We start from the raw sequence: 22,974 nt of genomic DNA on the forward strand, positions 1-22,974 counted from the left end.
AAAACACACACAAAGCCATACAAAGCTACACGGAACAGCTGCTACTCTACAAATACAACACGAGTCATTCTACACGTCGGATCATGCATTCTACTGGGGCTAACTAGCTAACGCTCTGTCCTCAACGCAACGACTTCCTGCACGCCAGCAGCTACACATGCACACATTTAGAAGCGAACGCACACAAACACGCACCTTGTCACACCTTATTCGTTACTGGACCAGATTAACTTGTGTTGTTGTTGTTGTTGTTGTTTCACACTCGCCGGCGGTCGCTCGTTTGCCCGTGTGTGCGTCTGCGCTGGCGTTTATCGTCCCGTATGTGTGCGATTTTCATGCATGTGCCGAATGAAGGTGTGTCTCTTTTGTTTGTGCGTGCGTATGCATGTTTGCATGGGAGGTTTTCAGTAAAAGGGGGTTTGATTGGCAGCAGCGGCAAGGGGAGGGGGCGGGGTTTATATCAGGACGACACTAACACACAGGTGAGGTGAAGCGAGGGTGGGGCTGGGGGCGGGGCTAGGGGCGGGGCCGTGGGAGGAAAAAAGCGACAGGCTGCAGAAAATCAGAGCGTTTTCAAGGAGGAAGAGGAGTGTGTGTGTGTGTGTGTGTTGGAGTGGGGGGGGGGCATTAAGGGGGTGTCGAGGCTGAGGTGCGGCATCTGGAAGAGTCTGTTTTAGTTGATTTGGTTCCATAGAGTCACAAAAAAATATGTAGAACATCTGGAGTCTGGTACAGCGAGGCGAGGGCAGCGAGGGGCGGCCGGAGAGGACGGGAAGGGGGGGGGGGGGTCCTGAAGTCGACTAATACCCCTGGAAGAGAAGGAGGAGGGGGTTAACACTGGATGAAAGTCACTGAATAAAAGAGCCGAGTAGAAACAAAAACAGTCCTGTAAAGAACTGGTTTGGAAAACACTGAAGGAAGAGTAAAGTGTCTTAACCCTCCGGTATCCGGGTGCGCCTTTTAGGCACACGTTGCACTTCATGTTAAAAAACTTCATATTATTTTTCACAATTTAAATAAGGTTAGAATTCAAAAGTTGTTCATTTTTGCATGATCTTTAAAATTCTGGCCACCAACTAAAATGTGCACATTGTAAACAAAAGAAAATGACCAGACTAGCATCTGTCTGCCAAGTGTGCCTAAAACGCACTGTTACTTCCATTTGATCTGTATGATTAGAGCTGAGCTGGATTTACAAAAATAAAATCAAATTAGAGCAGAAAAATAAATCAATATATAATATTCAATAGTTTTATTTACAGGTGTGCATTTTACGCACACTTGGTGACAGATGCTAGTATTTTTGAACATTTGAGCTAGCACCAAAAATAATAACGCAAATTAACCAGTGTTGGAGTTAATCACTGACATATGCCAGGATGAAAAAAATCAAATAATATGCGATCCACTTTTTATGTAGTATATTGAAAAAAAATATTTTTTTGTGTTTTTTGCATCCAAAAAAATGGTTTGTTTACATTACAAATACAGCATTTAAAGGGTTAAAAAAATGTGACACTTATTGAGTTTTTAGTATTTTTATTTATGGCTCAAGTTGATGAAATAAAAAAAAGTGGAAAAGAATTAAAAATAAACTATATGAAAAAATTTTGACATTATTCCACAAGTGGGTGAAAAAGGCACACTTGGTGCTTAGTAAGGGCCTAGCTGGACAGGATACTGGAGGGTTAAAGGAGTCATATTTAGCTTTTTTTAAATGGAATTCTGCATTTTCAAACATGGTGGCAGGAAAATGAGCGGTTGAATGTAATATCTGACTACTCTTTGCTGCTGTTCCTGTGTTTTGTTAAATTTGCCGTATGCTTTAACCCTTTCATGCATGATGCCCACATTTATAGACACATATGCTGTGTTTCCACTACTTGGTATTGGCTCAGCTCGGCTCGACTCGACTCGGCCTTTTTGCGTTTCCATTGCGTAAAAGGACCTGGAATCTGGTACCTGGTACTAGTTTTTTGGTATCACCTCCACCGAGGTTCCAGGACTGGGGACCAGATACTAAAGGTGACGTGAAAACACTGCAGACCACTGATGGGTCAGAGCTGTCTCTGTGACCCGCTGTTTTACAAAAAACAGATGCAGAAGTTTCCAGTAAATATAGCAGTAGGTTCATCCACATGATGACAGCCTGTAAAACTACACCATGGTTTGTAGAGGAGGTTCAGACGTAAAAATTCAGCATGAGCTTGACGAGACAACACGAAACGAGCGAGTTTATCAGCAACTCTGAACAGACGACACAGAAGTAACGCGCCGCATCGCTATGACGACCAGGTACTGTAAAGTGGGTAGTATCCTGTAATGGAAACGGTCTACAGGAATAGGACCTGGTACTCGAGTCGAGCCGAGTCAAGCTGGTTCCATGTGGTGGAAACGTGGCAATAGTTTCCAAAGGGTTCTAAAGGCAATATTCTCCAAACCACATGGGGGCAGTCTCTGTAGACCCTCAGCAATACAATGCAAAAAAGGATCATCTTCGTTTTAGAATTTAGACTGCTCTGTGATCTCGTAAGTTAACCTCCTAAGACCCAGCTATGGGTTTTCTGTCCACATCTGTACACAAGAGTTTCACAGCTACATAAAAAAATAAAAATTTAATTAAACAAAAAAAAAAAAAACCCAAAAAACTGTCCACCGTAAAGAACATCTCATAAAAATTGTTTTAAAATGCATCAGAAAAACTGTTGCATCATGATGTTTCCAATATAGACAATTATTTAATTTTAAAAAGTCCAAACTTGTACTTTCCTGGGTCTCAGGAGGTTAAATATATTATTAACAAAACTATATTTTAAAAAAAATGCATTTCAACTTTAACCTAATTTTGAGCAATGAAATCAATCTAAAAGAAATCTAGGTATTTTTTTTCCCCATAATTCATGCATGAAAGGGTTAAAAAGTACAGAAAAGTGTAGTTTTTCTACTTTCCAGGGGTGCCACAGGTGTCTTATCTGGGCCCACTGAGGTTCTGAAAAAATATATATAATAGATGCAATGAGAAAACTACAGTAAGTATGTAACAAGATGCAAATAGTTGAAAATAGAAAAGCTGTTTAAAGGAGTGATAAAGGAGCCTCATATTTACAAACATCTTTGTCCAATTACTTTTGAGCCTGAAAATTTATGATATACAGTGTGTTTATAATATTCAGTTTTTGCTCTACAGATCTTTGTTGCTCAACAAAAATTAAAAAGTACCGTTTGTTACCTCCGCCAAGGAGGTTATGTTTTTGCCAGGGTTTGTTTGTTTGTCTGTCTGTTTGTCTGTCCGTTAGTGTGCAACATAACTCAAAAAGTTATGGACAGATTTGGATGAAATTTTCAGGGTTTGTTGGAAATGGGATAAGGAAGAAATGATTAAATTTTGGTGGTGATCGGGGGTGGGGGGGCCCACGGGGGGGGCCACTGATCAGCCTTGGCGGAGGTCTGCGCTCTCCGAGTGCTTCTAGTTTGCTGATGTATTTAATATGAGTGTATTCTCCAGTCGATGCTTCATTTTATTCAGTATTTTTGCCCAAATAATTCACATTGAGAACTGACTAGTGCTGCTTTTGTTGTTGTTGTTTATTCATGTTACACATAAACAGCATCCAGTTTTAGTAAAGGAAGCTATTATTGTTTTGCCAAGAGATAATGTTACAAAAAAAAGTCAATTAATACTGAAAAACACTGATTTTATCCTTGTTTTTTGCACATATTAAAGCCTTAACTATTCACTGACTGCATGTGTATAATTTTACAGACATTGTTTGACAAACTGGTCAGAATCCAGTTGAAACCAGTTCTTCTGAAGCAGATGAAGCTGAACTCAACAGGTGTGAGGCTAGTTTCAGAAGCATTTATCATTAGAAGTGTCTCAGAATAATTCCAACGTCCTCCTCCAGGTGTCGGTATCTGTTAGATGATCAGATCCAGATATCGACTGAGAGGCTGTTTATTCACTTTAGATTAGAAAAGGAGAGAATGCAAATGGAGACACCTTTAAATCTGAGAAACTCCTGGGTCTAAACATCAGTTAAAGGTGAAAAACACACCAACCTGATTTTTGGCAGTCGGATGCTGTCGTGCAGTCTGGTGAGGTCGGTGACATGAGTTTGTTTGGTGTGGTGTGTGTATTTTCCTGTATTAAATTAACTAATTATGTAGATGTTCATTAAAGCTCCGATTAAAGTTAAGGGTCATTACCCCATAGCCCCCTGAAGGGCTATTGTTTTTGGTTCAGTTTGTTTTGTTGTTTGTTAACACTTTAGCAGCAAATCTATTGGTTGAATTCATACCAAATTGGGTTTATAGATTGCCAGTGACCCAGAATAGATCTCACTACATTTTGGGAAAAGTTGGTCAAAGTTTCAATTTTTTATGAATTTTTAATTTTTTTTTTTTTTCCCCATTTACTTAGAATGGGGCAAAATTTCACGTCCGTAGCAGCAAAACTATTGGTTGAATTCATATCAAATTGGGTTTATAGATTGCCAGTGACCCAGAATAAATGTGATTATATTTTGGGAAAAATAGGTCAAAGTTAAATTTTTTGATGAATATTTTACCTCTTTTTTTTCCTCACATTTACTTATAATGGGAGAAATTTGACACGTCTATAAAAACATCTATTTTGTTTCAATTTCCTTCAAACTTGGCACACATTTAGAGGCAACTGATATGATGACATCAGCACATGCATAGACATGATGACATCAGCTGGATCGATGACAAAATAAGCTACAATATATGCGAGGGGCGGGGTTTGTTGTATCTGGAACCACTTGTTTTATCAGAAACAGAGAAAACTGAAGAAAAAGTGACTTTTTCAGCCAAATACATCAATAAATGAACGTAAAAACACATGTATCCACCCTCTGTTTTTCTTACCTCTCCTCCTTCGCCGCCCTGCTCCATTCCTCCATATTCTCCCTGCAGAAGCAAAACAACCAATCAGATGGCAGACAGGTGGTCATGTGACCAGTGGATGAACAGATGAAGTAATGGCAGGGCAGAGGCTTCAAGCACCGTCTCCTCCAGTTATGATGGAATAAAGCAGTGGACACTACAGGTATCATGCTCTAGGGCTGAGCTGACTGTTAACGACATGCTTCAGACTTTTCCTATGGGGGGGGGGGGGGGGGGGGGGGGCGTATTTTGAGTTTACAGCGTTAACGGTTACAGGACTGTCTGGGTTTGACTACTTTTGGTCATGCTGTGGATGTGTCCAGTGTTATCTGATGGGTTACAGTTAAAGGTTCATGGAGGAGCTCCGTGGTTCCAGATGGAGGCTCAGGTGAACAGAAGCACAAGCTCTGTAATGGGTTCAGCCTTCAGTTACATTATTTATTCATGTGTTCAACTCCTGTCAGGGCTGGGCGATACTGACGGAACACAATCTGACCTACATTTGGATATGTGTCCATGAACGCTGCCAAAATCTGAACCCACCAAGTGGATTTGTCTCATTTCTGGTCCAAATGTCTCATCACACTTAAAATAAGACACAATCACCTGAAGAGGAACTTAACAATCAGATATAAGAAGTGATTTAGAGACGAAAGATCTGGAAAATCTGAGTTCAAGAAATCTGAACAAGATTATTTTTCTTTGCTTAATTCAAGACTTTTTTGCTTAATTCAAGCTTTTTTTGCTTAATTCAGATTTTTGCTTAATTCAAGCTTTTTTTTTTTTTTTTTGCTTAATTCAAGTTTTTTTTTGTTTAATTCAAGATTTTTTTTTTTTTTTGCTTAATTCAAGTTTTTTTTTTTTTTTTTGGCTTAATTCAAGCCTAAAAAAATCTTGAATTTATACATTTACTAAATGATCCGCCTTGGCAGAGGTCGGTGCTCTCCGAGTGCTTTTCTAGTTGTAAATACATTTTTTTGAACAGATATTAACCTTCCCTTGACTTCGCCCATTTATTACACTTGGCAGAGGTAATAAATGGGCTCATCAGGGTTATGATTATGTCTAACATCGGTTATGTTTTCATCGGGGTTTGTCTGTCTGTTTTTTTATTTGTCTGTTAGCAAGATAACTCTAAAGTTATGGACGGGTTTTTGATGAAATTTTCAGGAAATGTTGATACTGGCACAAGGAACAAATGATTAAATCTTGGTGGTGATCGGGGGTGAACTGTTCTACCTTGGTGGAGGTCAGCGCACTGAGTACTTTTCTGGCTACTGTTGTGATCATGAATGTTGCTTGTTTTATTTCTCACTGATGATCATGTGCTCTGCGTTTTAGAAAAGCCACCAGTGGACTGGTGTTGAAAACTAGCATGTGTGCTACATACACCTGAGCAAAGCATCTGGTCTGTGATGTCCATATCAACGAAATTAAATTAAGTTAAATTAATGTTCTATCTATAGTCCTGTTCTCATCATAAAACCTCAAATAAACAACTGGATTCTTTCACTTTCACTCAGATCTAATAATGACCTAATAAGAACATGTATAGTATTGCCCAGTCCTGTTTTATTAATGAGAACATGTAGAAACACAGGTTTAACAGTTCCACAGCAGTTTAATGCATGAGCTCTGCAATAAACAAAAGAATAAATAAAAATATATATATATTGCAGGGTGCAGGGTAAACTGAAATAAAGGATCATGCATGTTGTCCTGTCTGTCTGTTTTTCATACCACCCAACCCCTAAGGCAGTGGTTCCCAACCTTTTTTTACTCATGACCCCATTTTAACTTCACAAATTTCTGGCGACCCCAGACATTCACAACACAGACTTTTTTTTTTTGCTAAAATAAATGTGTTTTTGATCACATAATAGTTTGCTATTCTATGTTGCAAATAAACGTTAATTATAGACAACATTTAGGCTGTTTAATGTATATTATTCTGGACAGAGGCAGTAAATCCAGGTGTAGATTACTGCACAAAGGGAGGATTTGATTTTCCTTGGTCAGGATATGTACAGTCAGTCCAGCTGCAAATTAATACTGAACAAAAATAACTCCAACTATGAATTATGAAAGAGCTGCAGCATCTGAACTGACCACAATGAACATTTGACAGATAAACAGAACCACAGGGCTGCAGTTTCAGCTTCAGTTTGTCTGTATGGATTGGGGTTGTCCCTCTCAACTCACCATATATGTTTAATTAGTAAGTTTTTTAATTTTTTTTTTTTTTTTTTTTAGCAATAACTAGAAATTTCAGGCGACCTCATTTGAATTCCAGGCGGCCCCACGTGGGGTCCCGACCCCAAGGTTGAAAAACACTGCCCTAAGGTGACCTATGACCTATGAGCCCTGTCCAATAGGCACCTCGTATACAGGCTCCTCCTATCAGGGGAACACAGACAACACACAAACAAAAGGAAAAGGTGAGAATCACAGGAACACAACAACACACACACACACACACACACACACACAGAAGCATAGGAAACTAAACACAGAAAACTAAACCAGAACGACATGCAACGACAGCGGCAGATCTTAGATGTGTCACAACATCTAACATGTGGAAAACAGAAACACACAAACAGACCAATCACAGACAGATACGACGACTGCAGCACAAACTGAACCCCCACAGCTCATGTGCTCACAGTCACATTTAAACAGCTGTTGTACGTATGGAGTTTATTTTATTACTAGTGTACATGGATATTCATACTGTGTCTTGGTCATCATCTCATTCATTTTCAGTTTTTGGTTTGTTGCAGCTTTGTGACACAAAAGAGTCCACAGGTTCCTATAGAGTAAAAAAGGTTTTTATTTTTTAATAAGCGTGTAAGAAAACATCAGTTCTGCAATATATTGTGATATTTTATTTCATGATACTGTATCGATATTAAAAAGTACTGTAATGAAATTTTTAGGTTTTTATTCAAATGCAGATATTGTGGAGGTTCATTTTTGGTTTTTTTGTTTTTCTTTTTTGTTTATGTTTTATTTATTATTTTTACACTCTTTTATTAAATAATATTAGTTCCTTTAGTTCCGCGGTGACTTCTGCTAGCGCTGACGTCACGTGTATACCCTCTATTTCAAAATGTAATTTTGTTTGGAAATAGTGTACATTACTAAAAAAATTGTACACATCTTGAATATTTTCTTTATTGCAGTTGTATAATTTCATAAATACACCAAACATTGCATTATTGTATGGAAATACAAAGTTAAATAGTTCAGTAATAAACTAATCACACATAGGCGACAGAATACGGAGGACTGAACCTGCCATATTCAAACATACACACAGAAATATGAAAATGGCTCAATAAATTCATTCCCTTACCATTTATTTATCTATTTGGTTCTTAGCCTCCTCATGGTAAAATGTAGATGACTAAGTATTTTTTTTATGGCTACGGTCACATTTTTTCTTCTTTTTCGAATCAAAAATGGTTCTTTAGATGGTAACGCTTGCAGATCCCTGCTTTAGAGGATCTGGGATCGGGGGGGGGGGGGGGGGGGGGGGGGGGTCTACTGTGGACATTTACTGAATTTGTGATTTGTGTGTTCAGAAATCTTACCAAGATAATTTGTTGTTCCATTGGTAGATTTTTTTGCTTAATTCAAGATTATTTTTTTTTTTGCTTAATTCAAGATTTTTTTTTGGTTTTGCTTTATTCAAGGTTTTTTTTTTTTTGCTTAATTCAAGTTTTTTTTGTGCTGAATTCAATATTTTTTTTTGCTTAATCAAAATGCTTATTTTTTTCTTAATTCAAGCTTTTTTTTTTTTTTTTTTTTTTACTTAATTCAAGATTTTTTGGCTTAATTCAAGCCAAAAAAATCTTGAATTTATACATTTATTAATTTTAAACACTATGTATTTACAATATGACATAAATAATATAATAGTCACCTATCAATGTATTTGGAATAAGTGTAGTTTATTTATGAGAGTTTATAAAATGAGCCCACAGTGACGGTACAAAACTCACTTTCCAAACATTCACATTCAGAAAACTCCTCAATTTTTTTGTTTTTTTTTTTACAATTTTTTTCTCATTTCAAAATACATTTTCATGAAAATATAAGTAATTACTGACCCAGAAATATAAGTTTGGTGTAGATTATTACCTCTGCCAAGGAACGGCAGAAGTTCTGTTTTCATCTGGGTTTGTCTGTTTGTTAGATAACTCAAAAATCTACGGTGGCACCTGTCTTTTATGACTCTTATTCAAGTCATTTTTCATTGTTTGTTTATTGTTATTCATGTAATTTTTCAACAAAAAACTGTCAAATAAACAGATTTTTAAAAAATGAATGTTTTTTGTATTTGTAGATCCACTTAATGAACATGTGTAAATGATAAACTGAGGCAGAATAGTATTAAAATTACGCCTATTTTTTTTTTTAAATAAATGGTTCTTAATAAAGTTGTTCATATTTTTTTAAGGGACGGTTTGTAGATGTAAAAAAAAATCACTGTAAAAATAGAGAAAAATTTTGGAGTTGTCATTATTTAGGGTTATTATCTTTTTATTATGTTATTCTTTTACTAGTTCGACTGTTTCAGATCATATTGGTCTGAATGTGGAACCTGAACTAAAATCAGTTTCACTTTTATCCTGATATTAGTGACTATATTCACAACCGTCTGATGCATTATGGTATAATGTCCAGAGATTATTCTGGAAACGCTGTTAAATCTCTAATGGAGATAAGGATGATTTTAAAACTGCCTTTTAGATGCATTAGTGTGGGACGGAGCTGCACATCTGCAACTGTAAAATGACTAATATAATGGTTTATTTTTATTGTTTTTACTCTTTGCCTGAATTTACTTCCTCAAACACTTTATTTGTTTTTTTATACATGATACATTTAATGCTTTTTTTTCAGCTTTTACACTTTTTCTCTGGGCAAAGTACCTGTAACTGATCATTTTATGCTCAATTTAGGACATTTGGATCATCTGTTCAATCAATATTTGACTTTTTTATATTAAACAGTCAAAAATAATTAACTGCTGCACAGAATCTGAAAACATCTGATTAAACACACTGACAATTTTAATGTGGATGCAAAAGTGAGTGTTGACAGGTTTTCTGAGTGGGAACAGCTCCACCCAGTAGTCGCATCACTGCACTTTTATGTTAATTAAAATCTATTGAATCTATAAATTAACTCTAATTCAGTTTCTATCTCAAAGTCGTTTGATGTTGGATGTTTTTTCCGTCACACTTTGTCAAAAATGACTCAAACACAATCCCACTGCGGCTCAGTTTAGCGTTGCCATGGTAACCCACCTGGTTCATCATCCCGGTCGACGCGGCGACGTTCTCCACCCCCTCCACGGCGGCCTGCGACACCTCGTTGGCCCCGGCGACGGCTGTGTCTGCAACGATGTTGGTCTGATCCACGGTCCTGTTGGCGACTGCGGCGGAAAACACGGAAATGACCAAACACGAACACGTTTACGACATTTACAAGGCCTAGGGTCGACCTCAACGTTTAACTAAATTAGGCTACGTTCAGACAGTAGTCTAATGTGGCCCAAATCCGATTTTTTGGCCCGTATGTGATCTGTATCCGATCTGTTAAAGACCATTTGAACAGCACAACTCTGACCCAGGCCACTTTCATATGTGGTACTAAATCCGATACGTATCCGATATTTTGTAATGCGACTTCAGTTTGTACAGCCAGGTCGCATTTATTCGAACTTTATGTCATTGAAATGCGACAAACATCACAATTCTGAATACCACGAGGAGAAGTATCAGAAAACATTCTTACTTCTGTAAACCACAGTGCGAGTCTGCATGGTCACGAATTCTGTCAGGACTTCTTTTGCGCATGTGAGTAACTTCAGGGTCGCATTCAGGTCATATTCAAACCTGATAGAAGTCGCATTTAATGTGCCATATGAACAAGCGCACAAAAAAAATCAGATTTCATCAAAAAAATCTAAATTGTGTATTAAGACCTGCTGTCGGAATGTAGCCTTCGACAAACATTTCATGACATTTTATACAGTTTTATTGTACAGAAGTTCATTTTCAGAATTCACCTTAAAATACTTTTTAACCCTTAAAAGTTCCTCGGGGCATTTTTTTGCTATTCACTTTTTTTTTTTTTTTTTTAATTTCCAACTCATTATTTAATGTTGAATGAATGTAGTTCAAAATCACCAGAATATTCAGTTTTTTTAACTTTCATAATTGTCGTCTCGGTTTCTAAAGCTAGCCTAAAATAGCTAAGCAACACAAAATAGACAAAAATGTCCAATTGAAAACCACTGAAATGCTGTCTTTGTTACTGCCCCCTGCTGGTCAGAGTTTGTAATATTAATACAATGTAAAACCCCTTAAACACAGAGGTTTGGATTAAATCTGAGGTTTTACAGATGGAGGTAAATGACTTCTATCAGGAATTCAGTGACTCTGACACTAGAAAACTTGTTCTCAAAACAGAAGAATGTGATTTACAGAAGAAATCATACATTTATTTACAGATTGTTTATATTTTTCATTTAAGTACCTGCACACATATGGTTTGTACATATGTTTTATGAATCAAACGCTTGTCTTACCTGTGTTTACTGATGACACCACTCCCTCCTTTGTTTTATTGCCTGTGGATAAAAAAAACATATTATGAACGTGTTTTTTATGAAACACTGAAGCATTTAGGCCAAAGTGAAAGTAAAAATATTAACAAATAAATAAATAACTAAGCTCAATTGGATGAATTAGAAAGTTTATGGACACACTGATATCATCCATTCATCCATGTATCATCCATCCATCAGTTCATCCATCCATACATTATCCATCCATCCATCATTCATGTATCATCCGTCCGTCCATCCATCCATCCATTATTCATCCATGTATCATCCATCCATCAATTCATCCATCCATCCATTATCCATCCATCCATCCATCATTCATGTATCATCCATCCGTCCATCCATCCATCCATTATTCATCCATCCATTCATCCATGTATCATCCATCCATCCATCAATCCATCCATCCATGTATCATCCATCCATCCATCCATCCATCCATATATTATCCATCCATCCATCATTCATGTATCATCCATCCATCCATCCATCCATTATTCATCCATCCATTCATCCATGTATCATCCATCCATCAATCCATCATCCATACATCATCCGTCCATCCATCCATCCATGTATCATCCATCCATCCATCCATATATTATCCATCCATCCATCATTCATGTATCATCCATCCATCCATCCATCCATCCATTATTCATCCATCCATCCATCCATCCATCATTCAAGTATCATCCATCCATCCATCATTCATGTATCATCCATCCATCCATCCATCATTCATGTATCATCCATCCATGCATCCATCATCCATTATTCATCCATCCATCCATCCATCCATCCATCCATTATTCATCCATCCATCCATCCATCCATTATTCATCCATCCATCCATCCATCCATTATTCATCCATCCATCCATCCATCCATCCATAAAACCATCTTCCGTTCATTCGTTAATATTTACAAACTGCAGTTTTAACTCTAACATTATGTAACAAACATGTTCTGAAAAATGACCTCCTGGTAGATCTGTACCGTCTGAACACCCCCCCCCATCAAACCCCTTTAAAATGAACCCAGCTCAAATGCATGTGTTTCCAGTGGATCAGAGCTGGCTCATACTGTGGTGTCTGTTTAGTGAACTGGTTTCTGCTGCCTCAGCATCATCCACCGCCGTCTAAAAATAACCCTGGAAACCTACTTTTCCTGGCCGTCCTTCCACTGTGCCTACTGTTACTGTTCTGCTCTGTTTGGATGGGACTGGAGTAAAAGCTCCTGGGACTGTTTTTTCCACCGGTGCCGTCCTCATTACAGTGGATCCACAGCAGATTAAATGGGCGTTTACGTAACAGGACGGAGCAGGAATATGAGCCGTGGAAGATAAAAGGGAGGAAGGAGGAGATTGGACTGAACAGGGGGAGTCAGTGGTGTGTCTGCGGCGCTTCCAGCCCGTCTGCACGCTCCTCGCCGTCCGTTATCCACGTGCCGCACCATGACACAGCTGGTTTCCCTCCGCCTGCAGGGGGCGCCGCCGCAGAACCATCCGATAATCGACTGTAATCCTGATCGAAAGCTGCCTTCGGTAATTGAGGATTGCACAGATTAGAGTGTGTGGGTGCTCTTTTCATGACACATTAGGAGGAAAAAAAAAAAAAAAAGCACAAACGGACGGCTTTAGTCACATTTACAGATGGTCATTTAACTGAAGAAGCTGAACAGAAGCTTCAACAGCCACGGAATTTAAACCAGTAAAGAACTGCATGAAAGAGAGAGAAAGAGAGAGAGAGCAAGAGAGAGAGAGAGAGAGGAGAGAGAGAAAGAGAAAAGAGAGAGAGAGAAAGAGAGAGATAGAGAGAGAAAGAGAAAGAGAGAGAGAGATAGAGAGAGAAAGAGAAAGAGAGAGAGAGAGAGAGAGGGAGAGAGAGAAAGGAGGAGAGGTAAGAGAGAGAGGAGATGATAAAGAGAGAAGAGAGAGAGAGAGAGAAAGAGAAAGAGAGAGAGAGATAGAGTGATAAGATTGAAGAGAGAGACAGAGAGAGACGATTGAGAGAGAGACAGAGAGAGACTGATAGAGAGAGAGAGTGATAGAGAGAGAGAGAGATAAATAGAGAGTGACAGATATATAGATAGATAGATAGATAGATAGATAGATAGATAGATAGATAGATAGATAGATAGATAGATAGATAGATAGATAGATAGATAGATAGATAGATAGATAGATAGATAGATAGATACTTTATTCATCCATTACAGGTTCCAGCAGTATTCACAAACTTAAAAAAACAGTAGTAAACACAATCGTAAAAAACACTTCAACTTTTCACAGGAGTCAGTGCAAAGGAGACTGTTGTGTTTAGATAGAACGGCAGGGGTTATGTTTTCATCTGCGTCTGTCTGTCTGTCTGTCTGTCTGTCTGTCTGTCTGTCTGTCTGTCTGTCTGTTTGTCTGTCTGTCTGTCTGTCTGTCTGTTTGTTTGTTTGTTTTGTTTGTCTGTTTGTTTGTTTGTTTGTTGTCTGTTAGCCAGATAACTCCAAAATGTTATGGATGGATTTGGATGAAATATTCAGGAAATGCTGACACTGGCACAGGGAACAGTTGGACTCATGTTTATATGAATGAATACATTTTTCTTATTGTGTCCTGCGTCAGAACATGTCCAGGCCTTACATGAGCCTACAGAACACCAAAAAAGACCAAACACCAGACAACAGACACAACAGAGATAAACAAGACCATATACTGACCTACGTAAACAAACACATCTGCTGCTGTTTCCAGGTTTTACAAACAATAATGCTAATTATATACTTTTAACTAAACAACCATTTCAACAAATAATTACATTTTGGTGGTGATTGGGGAAGGGGGGGGGGTGATCTGCCTTGGTGGAGGTCTGCGCTCTCTGAGTGCTTTTCTAGTTTTACATAAATATTCTGCTACAATACACTGTGTGTGAGGCAGTAAATGAACACAGGCCTATACACAACTAAAACAATATCTAATCAACTTCTGTTCTGATACTTTCTAACACAGTTTTGTGTGTTTATCCATAAATCACTGACAGAAAATTCCAGTTCTTTGAAACTGGAGCCTTTACTGGTCCTTCTGAAACAATTTTTCAAATATCAATTTCCATGTATGAGTTTCAATTTTGTATCATATTTGATACATCGGGTCTCAGTGCTCAAATATGATTATTTTGAACCAACAAAAACATAATATAACACAAACACGTCTAACAAATTGATAAATTTGATAAATTGTTGTGTCTGTATGACTGCACTGCTATGATCGATAGCATAAGTAGAACTTGTCTGCCACCACTGTCCAGTTGTAAACTACCATTTAATCCTGCATTGTGCAGGTAATAATTTGAGTCAACATGAGAGGCATGAAGGGAAGAGCATGTATTTGTGTGGCCTGTCAAAGATGATTACATTCATCCAGCGGTAGTGAACTGCAGCCTTCACAGTGTACCATGGTCTGGTAGGAGGAGAAACGTCATGAACAGCAGCAGAACCACCAGGGTGGAGCAACATGACTTCTAAAAGTAATTAGTTATAGTTACTACTTATTTTTTCAAAAAAGTAATTGAATCAGTAACAGAATTACTCCTTCATAAATGTAATCAGTTAACCGGGAAAGTAATTATTGCGTTACTTTTTTGAAAAAACCTTCCACCATGGGCCCGTCTGGGGTCCACCAGGGCCCGTCTGGGGTCCACCAGGGCCCGTCTGGGGTCCACCAGGGCCCGTCTTTTCCACCACATAAGTGCATATGTACATTTACAGAAGCAGATGCTCCTCCAGTTAATCCCACATCTGCACTTTTTCCAGTCGCTCCTCTCTGATCCAGCGGTAACGTCTTCAGTCCAGTCAGTCGGACTGTCACTGATAACTCCTCCCATAAATTAGCTGTGCACGTAGCTGCGTTCAAGTGCATGGGGTGTGCTGGGACAACTCAAACTACGCAGATGTCATTAGTGGTCAGGTGAAGGCAGGACGACTCAGACTCATGGACACACAGGTGAAGCATGAAGGCAGTGTGGGGGATCTGAACAGAAGAACGACTCGTAAACGAATCAGTTCTTATTGTTCATTTAAAAGAGCCGTTCAAAAGACTCAACTTGAACGTCACATCTGTCGTGCCTGGCTGAGTGAGCCAGGATGGATAAAATCGGCCAGAATCCCTCACAACATTTGAATACAGACATAAACTTGTGCCTGGTAGACAGTCAGGAAATGTTTCTATTCATTTGGTGAGTTTGGGATAGATGGAGCCTGTGAAGGCTGAGGAAAACCTGCACAAACGGCCTCTGAGCTGCACCATCGATCAGACAAAGACACGCAGAAAGTCCATTACAGTAGGATTAAGAGTGTGCAGCTTCTATCCCCAATTAGAAATAATAAATAAATGCAATGAAGTAGAGTCATTTCTAGTCTGGATTTGAGATTTATCAGCTCTGATTGGATGCAAATGGTAAAAAAAAAATCACTGAAATTGAATAGAAATCTTGTGCAAACTGAGCAAATAAAGCAGCGTGAGCATCAGCCTTTCAACACAAAGGAAAAGCCTCTTTCTCCAGCTAAAAATAGTAAAATAAATGCAATAGAGTCATTTTTTAGTCTGGATTGTGATTTATCTGCTCTGATCTGATGAAAACAGTTTTAAAAAATCATCTAAATTTGAAATCTTGAATAAATTGAGTAAATACAGCAGCATGAACATCCAGCCTTTCATTATCTGCAAGTAATACGAAGGAAAAGCCTCTTTCCCCAGTTATAAATAATAAAATGCACCAAAGTATTGTCATTTTTAGTCTAGATTTGTGATTTATCTGCTCTGATCTTATGAAAACAGTTGTTCAAAAAAATCACCTGAATTTAATAGAAATCTTGCATAAATTGAGCAAAAACAGCAGCGTGAACATCCAGCCTTTTATTATCTGCATGTAGCACAAAGGAAGAAACGACAGAAATGAATAAATACATATGTATTTATCTTTGTTTTAATCATATTCGAGTGTGCAGCCTCTTCCCCCAATTAAATATAATAAATAAATGCAATAAAGTCGAGTCATTTCTAGTCTGGATTTGTGATTTATCTGCTCTGATCGGATGAAAACAGTTAAAAAATTCATCTAAATTCGATAGAAATCTGCATAAATTGAGCAAATACAGCAGCATGAGCATCCAGCCTTTCATTATCTGCAAATAATACACAGGAAAAGCCTCTTTCCCCAATTATTCATAATAAAATGCACTAAAGTATAGTCAATTTAAGTCTGGTTTTGTGATTTATCTGCTCCGATGTGATGCAAATGGTCAAAAAATGTCCATAATTTGATAGAAATCTTGCATAAATTGTGCAAATCCTGCAGCCTGAGCATCCAGCCTTTTATTATCTGGACGTAGCACAAAGGAAAATGACAGAATGAATAGATGTTTATGTTTTATCTTTTTAAAAAAAAAATCTTATTAGAGTGTGTATCCTCTTTCCCCAATTAAAAATAAATAAATGCACTAAAGTACTCTGATCTGATGAAAACGGTTAAAAAATCTCCTAAATTTAACATAAATCTTGTGCAAATCCTGCAGCCTGAGCATTCAGCTTTTCATTTTCTGCAATAACACAAAGAAAAAGCCTCTTGTCCCAGTTACTAATAATAAAATGCACTAAAGTGGCTTCATTTTTGGTCTGGATTTGTGATTTCTCTGCTCTGATCTGATGCAAATGATTAAAAATCTCCTAAATTTAATAGAAATCTTCTTGAGATTGAGCAAATGTAGCAGCCTGAGCATCCATCATTTTATTATCTGCTAATAAAACAACAAGATATTAATAGAAACTTCTATTTTTAACTTGTTTTAATCAGATTAAAGTGTGTGCCTGTACTTTCCCATTACAAAAAAACTATGAAATGCACTAAACTACAGCTCTGGACATTTTTACAGTCCTCTATTTGGGATTCATCTGCTCTGATCTGATGCAATGGTTAAAAAAATCACCTAAATTTGAGCTAAATCTTGTGCAAATTGAACAAATCCAGCAGCCTGAGCATCCAGCCTTTCATTATCTGCAAATAATACAAAGGAAAATGACAGAAATTAACAGATAATTAAGTTTTTATCTTTTGGAATCAGATTAGAATGTGTGCATGTGCTCTTTATTACAAATAATAAATACACAAAACTATGGATCTAGTCATTTTTACAGTCTTTGCATTTTGTGATTTAACTTTAGTTTCTATCAGCAGTTTAAATATCTCCTGAAATTAATTAAAAATTGTTTTACAAATTAAAATGCAGCAGCCATGAAATGTCCATTCTAAAGTTTCTTGCCAGTAACTGCAGTAAAAATGCAATTAAAAGGCAAATATTCAAATAAATGTGTGTTTTTTTAATAGCATTAGTAAATGCATGCTCATTCTTCTGATGCAAAAAACATAAAATGCATAAAAGTAAGACTTAAGCCATTTCAATATTTGTGAATATTTGGTCTGATTTGATGAAAACTGGTCAAAAATCTCCTGAATTTCATGGAAATTGTGTAAAAATTCAAACATAACAGCGTGAAACATCATTCCAAATGTTCTGACTAATATTACACATATATATAATATACATTAAGCAGGTCATTAATGAAACAGGAGTGGGCCGAGGATGGTTCCCTGCGATATTCCACTAATCCTATTTTTTCATGATCATTAACCTCCCATCTATGCCTTTATACCACCAATACCAAGGCTTCTCAATTTTATATTTTCATTCATTTTGTTTATTTTGTTCATTCTTGTACAATTTGTTCATGTTTTTGTTCGATTTGTTGATTATTTTGTTCATTTTTGTTCAGTTGGTTAATAATTTTGTTCATTTTGTTGATTATTTTGTTCAGTTTGTTGATTATTTTGGTCATGTTTGCACAGCTTCTTAATAATTTTCTTGATTATTTTGTCCAGTTTGTTGATATATTGTTCAGGTTGCTGATATTTTGTTTGATTTGTGGATTATTTTGTTCATTTGTGTACAGTTAGTTAATCATTTTGTTCATTATGTTGTTGTTTGTTAATTTGTTGATATTTTTGTTTGATTTGTTGATTATTTTGTTCATTTTTGTTCAGTTTGTTGATTATTTTGTTTATTATTTTGTACAGTTTGTTGATATTTTTGTTCAATTTGCTGATTATTTTGTTCATTTTTGTTCAGTTTGTTGATTATTTTGGTCAGTTTGTTATTTTGTTCAATTTGTTCATTTGTTAATAATTTTCTTCAGTTTTTTTCAGTTGGTTGATTATTTTGTTCATTTTTGTACATTTTGACATTTGATTGACACATTTTGATGTGTATCTTCGATTGGTTGATTTATTTATTTTTTTTCATTTTTGTTCATTTTGTTATTTTGTTAATTTTTATCGTTTGCTTTTTTTTTCGTTTTGCTGATTATTATTATTATTGTTGATATGCCTTCTGAAAAAAAACACCTTAATAAAGATAATTATTACTTTCTTTTTTTAAATCTGAGTTTTGTTCGTATTTGCAGACATGAAGGCGGTGACGTAGCTCAACGACTGAAGCTGCATCTTCGTCTCAGAGCGAGTTTTCATCGTCTTAGAAATAATTAATGAATCCTGGACGTGAACGGGGACGTGGGCGTGTTCACGTAGCGTTTTAACGGCGTGGCGCTGACGTTGGGGTGGGGGTGGGGCCTCTTTACTTCCACGTCCCCTTTGGTTCATTCATCATCTGCTTTTCTGTGTCTGCGTTTCAGCGCTAACACCGAAGAGGACGGAGTCATTAAAGCTGCAACATTACAAACACACTCCTACAAAAACGGAGAGAGGATGATGATGATGAAGATGGGGGGGGGGGGGGGGGGGGGTTTGATGTAAGAGCAAACTGCTGCAGTGCTCCTTAGCCCCCCCCCCACCCTTTACAACAGTGACCACCACTGAATCTGTTTCATCAGCGTCAGAGAGGTTTCCTTCCAGCTGCTGCTTCATCTTCATCATCATCATCATCATCATCGGTCAGTTGACTTAAGTCATTTTAATACTGGTGGATTTGTCATTATCTGCTCTGATCTGATGCAAATGGGTCAAAAATCTCCCAAATTTCATGGAAATCTTGCACAAATTATGCAAATAAAGCAGCAAGAAACGTCCGTACAAATGTTCTGACAAATATTATGTCATTATCTGCAAATAATGTGAAGAAAAAAAGGCTGTTAAAAGATTAAAAAAACACCCTTTTTACAGTTTTTATCCTTTTTAGAATCACATTGGAGTGTGTGGATGCATTTTTACAGCTGTTTTCTCCTAAAAATATGACCAGCACTGATTCTTTTTCTTTTAATGGACATTTCCTTCCATCATCATCATCATCATCATCATCTTCCTCATCATCATCATCGGTCAGTCGACTTAAGTCATTTTAATACTTGTGGATTTGTCATTATCTGCTTCAATCTGATGCAAATGGGTCAAAAATCTCCTAAATTTAATAGAAATTTTGCACAAATTACGCAAATAAAGCACATCAGTGCAAATGTTCTGACAAATATTTTGTCTTTATCCGCAAATAATATAAAGAAAAAAGGCTGTTAAAAGATTAAAAAAACACCCTTTTTACAGTTTTTATCCTTTTTAGAATCAGATTGGAGTGTGTGGAAGCATTTTACAGCTGTTTTCTCCTACAAAATGTGACCAGCACTGATTCTTTTTCTTTTAATGGACATTTCCTTCCACCTTCATCATCATCATCATCATCATCAGTCATAGGACTTCAGTCATTTAAGATTTGTGGATTTGTCATTATCTGCTCTGATCGGATGAAAAGATGGGTCAAAAATCCATTAAATTTCATGGAAATCTTGCACAAATTATGCAAAATTCAGCAGCAGAAACGTCAGTAGAAATGTTCTGACAAATATTATTATTATGTTATTAAATATTATGTATTTATCTGCAAATACATGTAAGAAAAAAGACAAAAAAAGGTGTGTTTTTATCCTTTTAGAGTCAGACTGGAGTGTGTGGATGCATTTTTATGGCTGATTTCTCCTAAAAATGTAATCATCACTGGATTCTTTTTCTTTTGATGGACGTTTCCTTCCACCTTCATCATCATCATCATCCTCGGTCAAAGGACTCGAGTCATTTTAATACTTGTAGATTTGGTCAATATTGCTCTGATTTGATGCAAATGCGTTAAAATTCTTCTATATTTCATGGAAATCTTGCACAAATTATGCAAATAAAGCAACAAGAAACATTCGTACAAATGTTCTGACAAATATTATATCATTATCTGCAAATAATGTAAAGAAAAAAGACAAAAAAAAGAGTGTTTTTATCCTTTTTAGAGTCAGATTACAGTGTGTGGATGCATTTTTACAGCTGATTTCTCCTGTTTTCCTCCTTAAAAACTGTAACACCACTGATTCTTTTTCTTTTAATGGACGTTTCCTTCACCTTCATCATCATCATCATCATTATCGTCGGTCAAAGGACTCGAGTCATTTTAATACTGTGGGATTTGTCATTATCTGCTCTGATCTGATGCAATATGGGTCAAAAATCCATTAAATTTCATGGAAATCCTTGCACAAATTATGCAAATAAAGCAGCAAGAAACGTCCGTACAATGTTCTGACAAATATTATTATTACTATTAAATATTATGTCATTATCTGCAAATAATGTAAGAAAAAAAACAAAAAGGAGGTGTTGTTTATCCTTTTTCGTCTCAGATTGGATGTGTGGGATGCTGTTTTACAGCTGTATCTGCTAAAACCGATTCTTTTTCTTTTGATGGAGGTTTCCTTCCACCTTCATCATCATCATCGTCATCGGGTCAGTCGACACCCGGACCTGACTCTGCACTTTCTTTTTTTTTTTTTTTTTTTTTTTGCCTGGTTACTCAGAGTAACCTTGAGATGTGACGCAGACTCATACGAAGCTAAACCACAAAGCATCTACATCTTTAACCCCCCTCATCCTCTCATCCCCTCTGGTGGTGGTGGTGTGTGTGTGTGTGGGGGGGTTACATGTTCCAGCTGCTACGTTTAGGCTCCAAATCGCACTTTTTAACTTAAATATTCAAGTTTAACCATGTATATATTCACACTTTTCACTCAACTAACACAACTCTAAAACGTGAGCTTTTTTTTTCTTGTAACTTTGTCAAAGTGAAACTAAAAAAAAATGGAGTCTCAGGTTTTTTTTTTCTTTCTCTGCTGCAAACGAGCCTCATCACCAACTCCGTCACGGACATCCTGCTGCAGACATCACCAGTAAAAACCAAAGGGAGAGAGAGAGAGAGAGAAGGGGCGAGCGACGATAAAACAAACGGCCCGAGACAGAAACAGACTGCAGCATCTAACGTTTCTACAAAAACTCCACGAAAAAGACGACTTCTTTCCTCTTTTTAAAGCCGAATATTAAAAGTCAAAAGTGGAAGGATGGGAGACGTGTTAGCGCAGGTGAGATTAAAAAAAAAAAAGAGGATTATAGAAGGAACCTGAGTGGATTAAAAAATAATCCAAAAACGCAAAAACATACAGAAAACACTGAATTTACCACTTCACTCTGTGCATCCAACCCCCCCACACCCCCACACTCACCCCCACCCACCCACCCTCTGCCTTGCACCAGTCCTGCAGCAGCATCCCTCCTCCTCCTCCTCCTCCTCCCTCCTCCCCTCCTCCTCCTCCTCCTCCTCCTCCTCCTCCTCCTCATGAGTGTCCAGACTTGGACCCCCCTGGGACTCCACCTCAAACCCCATCCCTGCATGTTATCCTTCAGAAGCCCCCCCACCCAAACCCCAACCCATCCACACTCACCCAGATGAACCTTACGTACCTACATACATCACCCCTTCCTTGGTCTTGGCCGCCGCCTCCTCCATGCCGGCCTTGGTCTTCTCTGCGGCGGCCACCACCCCCTCCTTGGCCATGGAGAACCCCTTCATCAGTACATCCATCCTGGGCGAAGCGACGGCTGGGCTCCCCTGCTCCGGAACGCTGCTGCTGGTGCTGACGCTGAGTAAGGACGAGAGGATGTGAGATGTCACGGCGGGTTTCCGTGGGAATGTATGCGTGCGTGTGCGTCGCTGTGGCTCCTCCCTTCTGGTGCTACGGCAACGAGGGCTGAGAGAGAGGAGAGAAGAGAGAGAGGAGAGAGAGGAGAGAGGAGAGAGAGAGAGGAGAGAGAGGAGAGAGAGGAGAGAGAGGAGAGAGAGGAGGAGAGGAGGATGAGAGGAGAGAGCGAGAGAGGAGAGAGAGAGAGAGAAGGAGAGAGGGAGAGATGAGAGCGCACAGCAGGACTACAGCAGAGAGACTGAGAGGGAGGAGGGGGAGGAGCCGGGACAGAGGAGGCATGTGATGGAGGAGGGGGAGGGGAGGGGCGGGGGAGGATGCTGCAGCATTTTTCAAGTCATGCTGCAACCCCCCCCCTCTC

At 37.9% G+C, this 22,974-nt stretch overlaps 1 protein-coding gene across 1 annotated transcript; it reads right to left on the reverse strand.

Moving 5' to 3' along the window:
- Positions 1-363: 363 nt before the first annotated feature.
- LOC115410188 (synuclein-like) lies at positions 364-22,672 on the reverse strand. The gene is made up of 5 exons (XM_030121684.1): positions 22,378-22,672; positions 11,513-11,554; positions 10,227-10,354; positions 4,891-4,932; positions 364-809 (listed from the first exon to the last, which is right to left on the reverse strand). The coding sequence occupies exons 1-5, from the start codon at positions 22,496-22,498 to the stop codon at positions 801-803; spliced, it is 342 nt and encodes a 113-aa protein (XP_029977544.1). The 5' UTR covers positions 22,499-22,672; the 3' UTR covers positions 364-800.
- Positions 22,673-22,974: the final 302 nt, after the last annotated feature.

This window comes from Sphaeramia orbicularis, chromosome 19 (assembly GCF_902148855.1).
Source record: "Sphaeramia orbicularis chromosome 19, fSphaOr1.1, whole genome shotgun sequence".
Lineage (NCBI taxonomy): Eukaryota > Metazoa > Chordata > Actinopteri > Kurtiformes > Apogonidae > Sphaeramia > Sphaeramia orbicularis.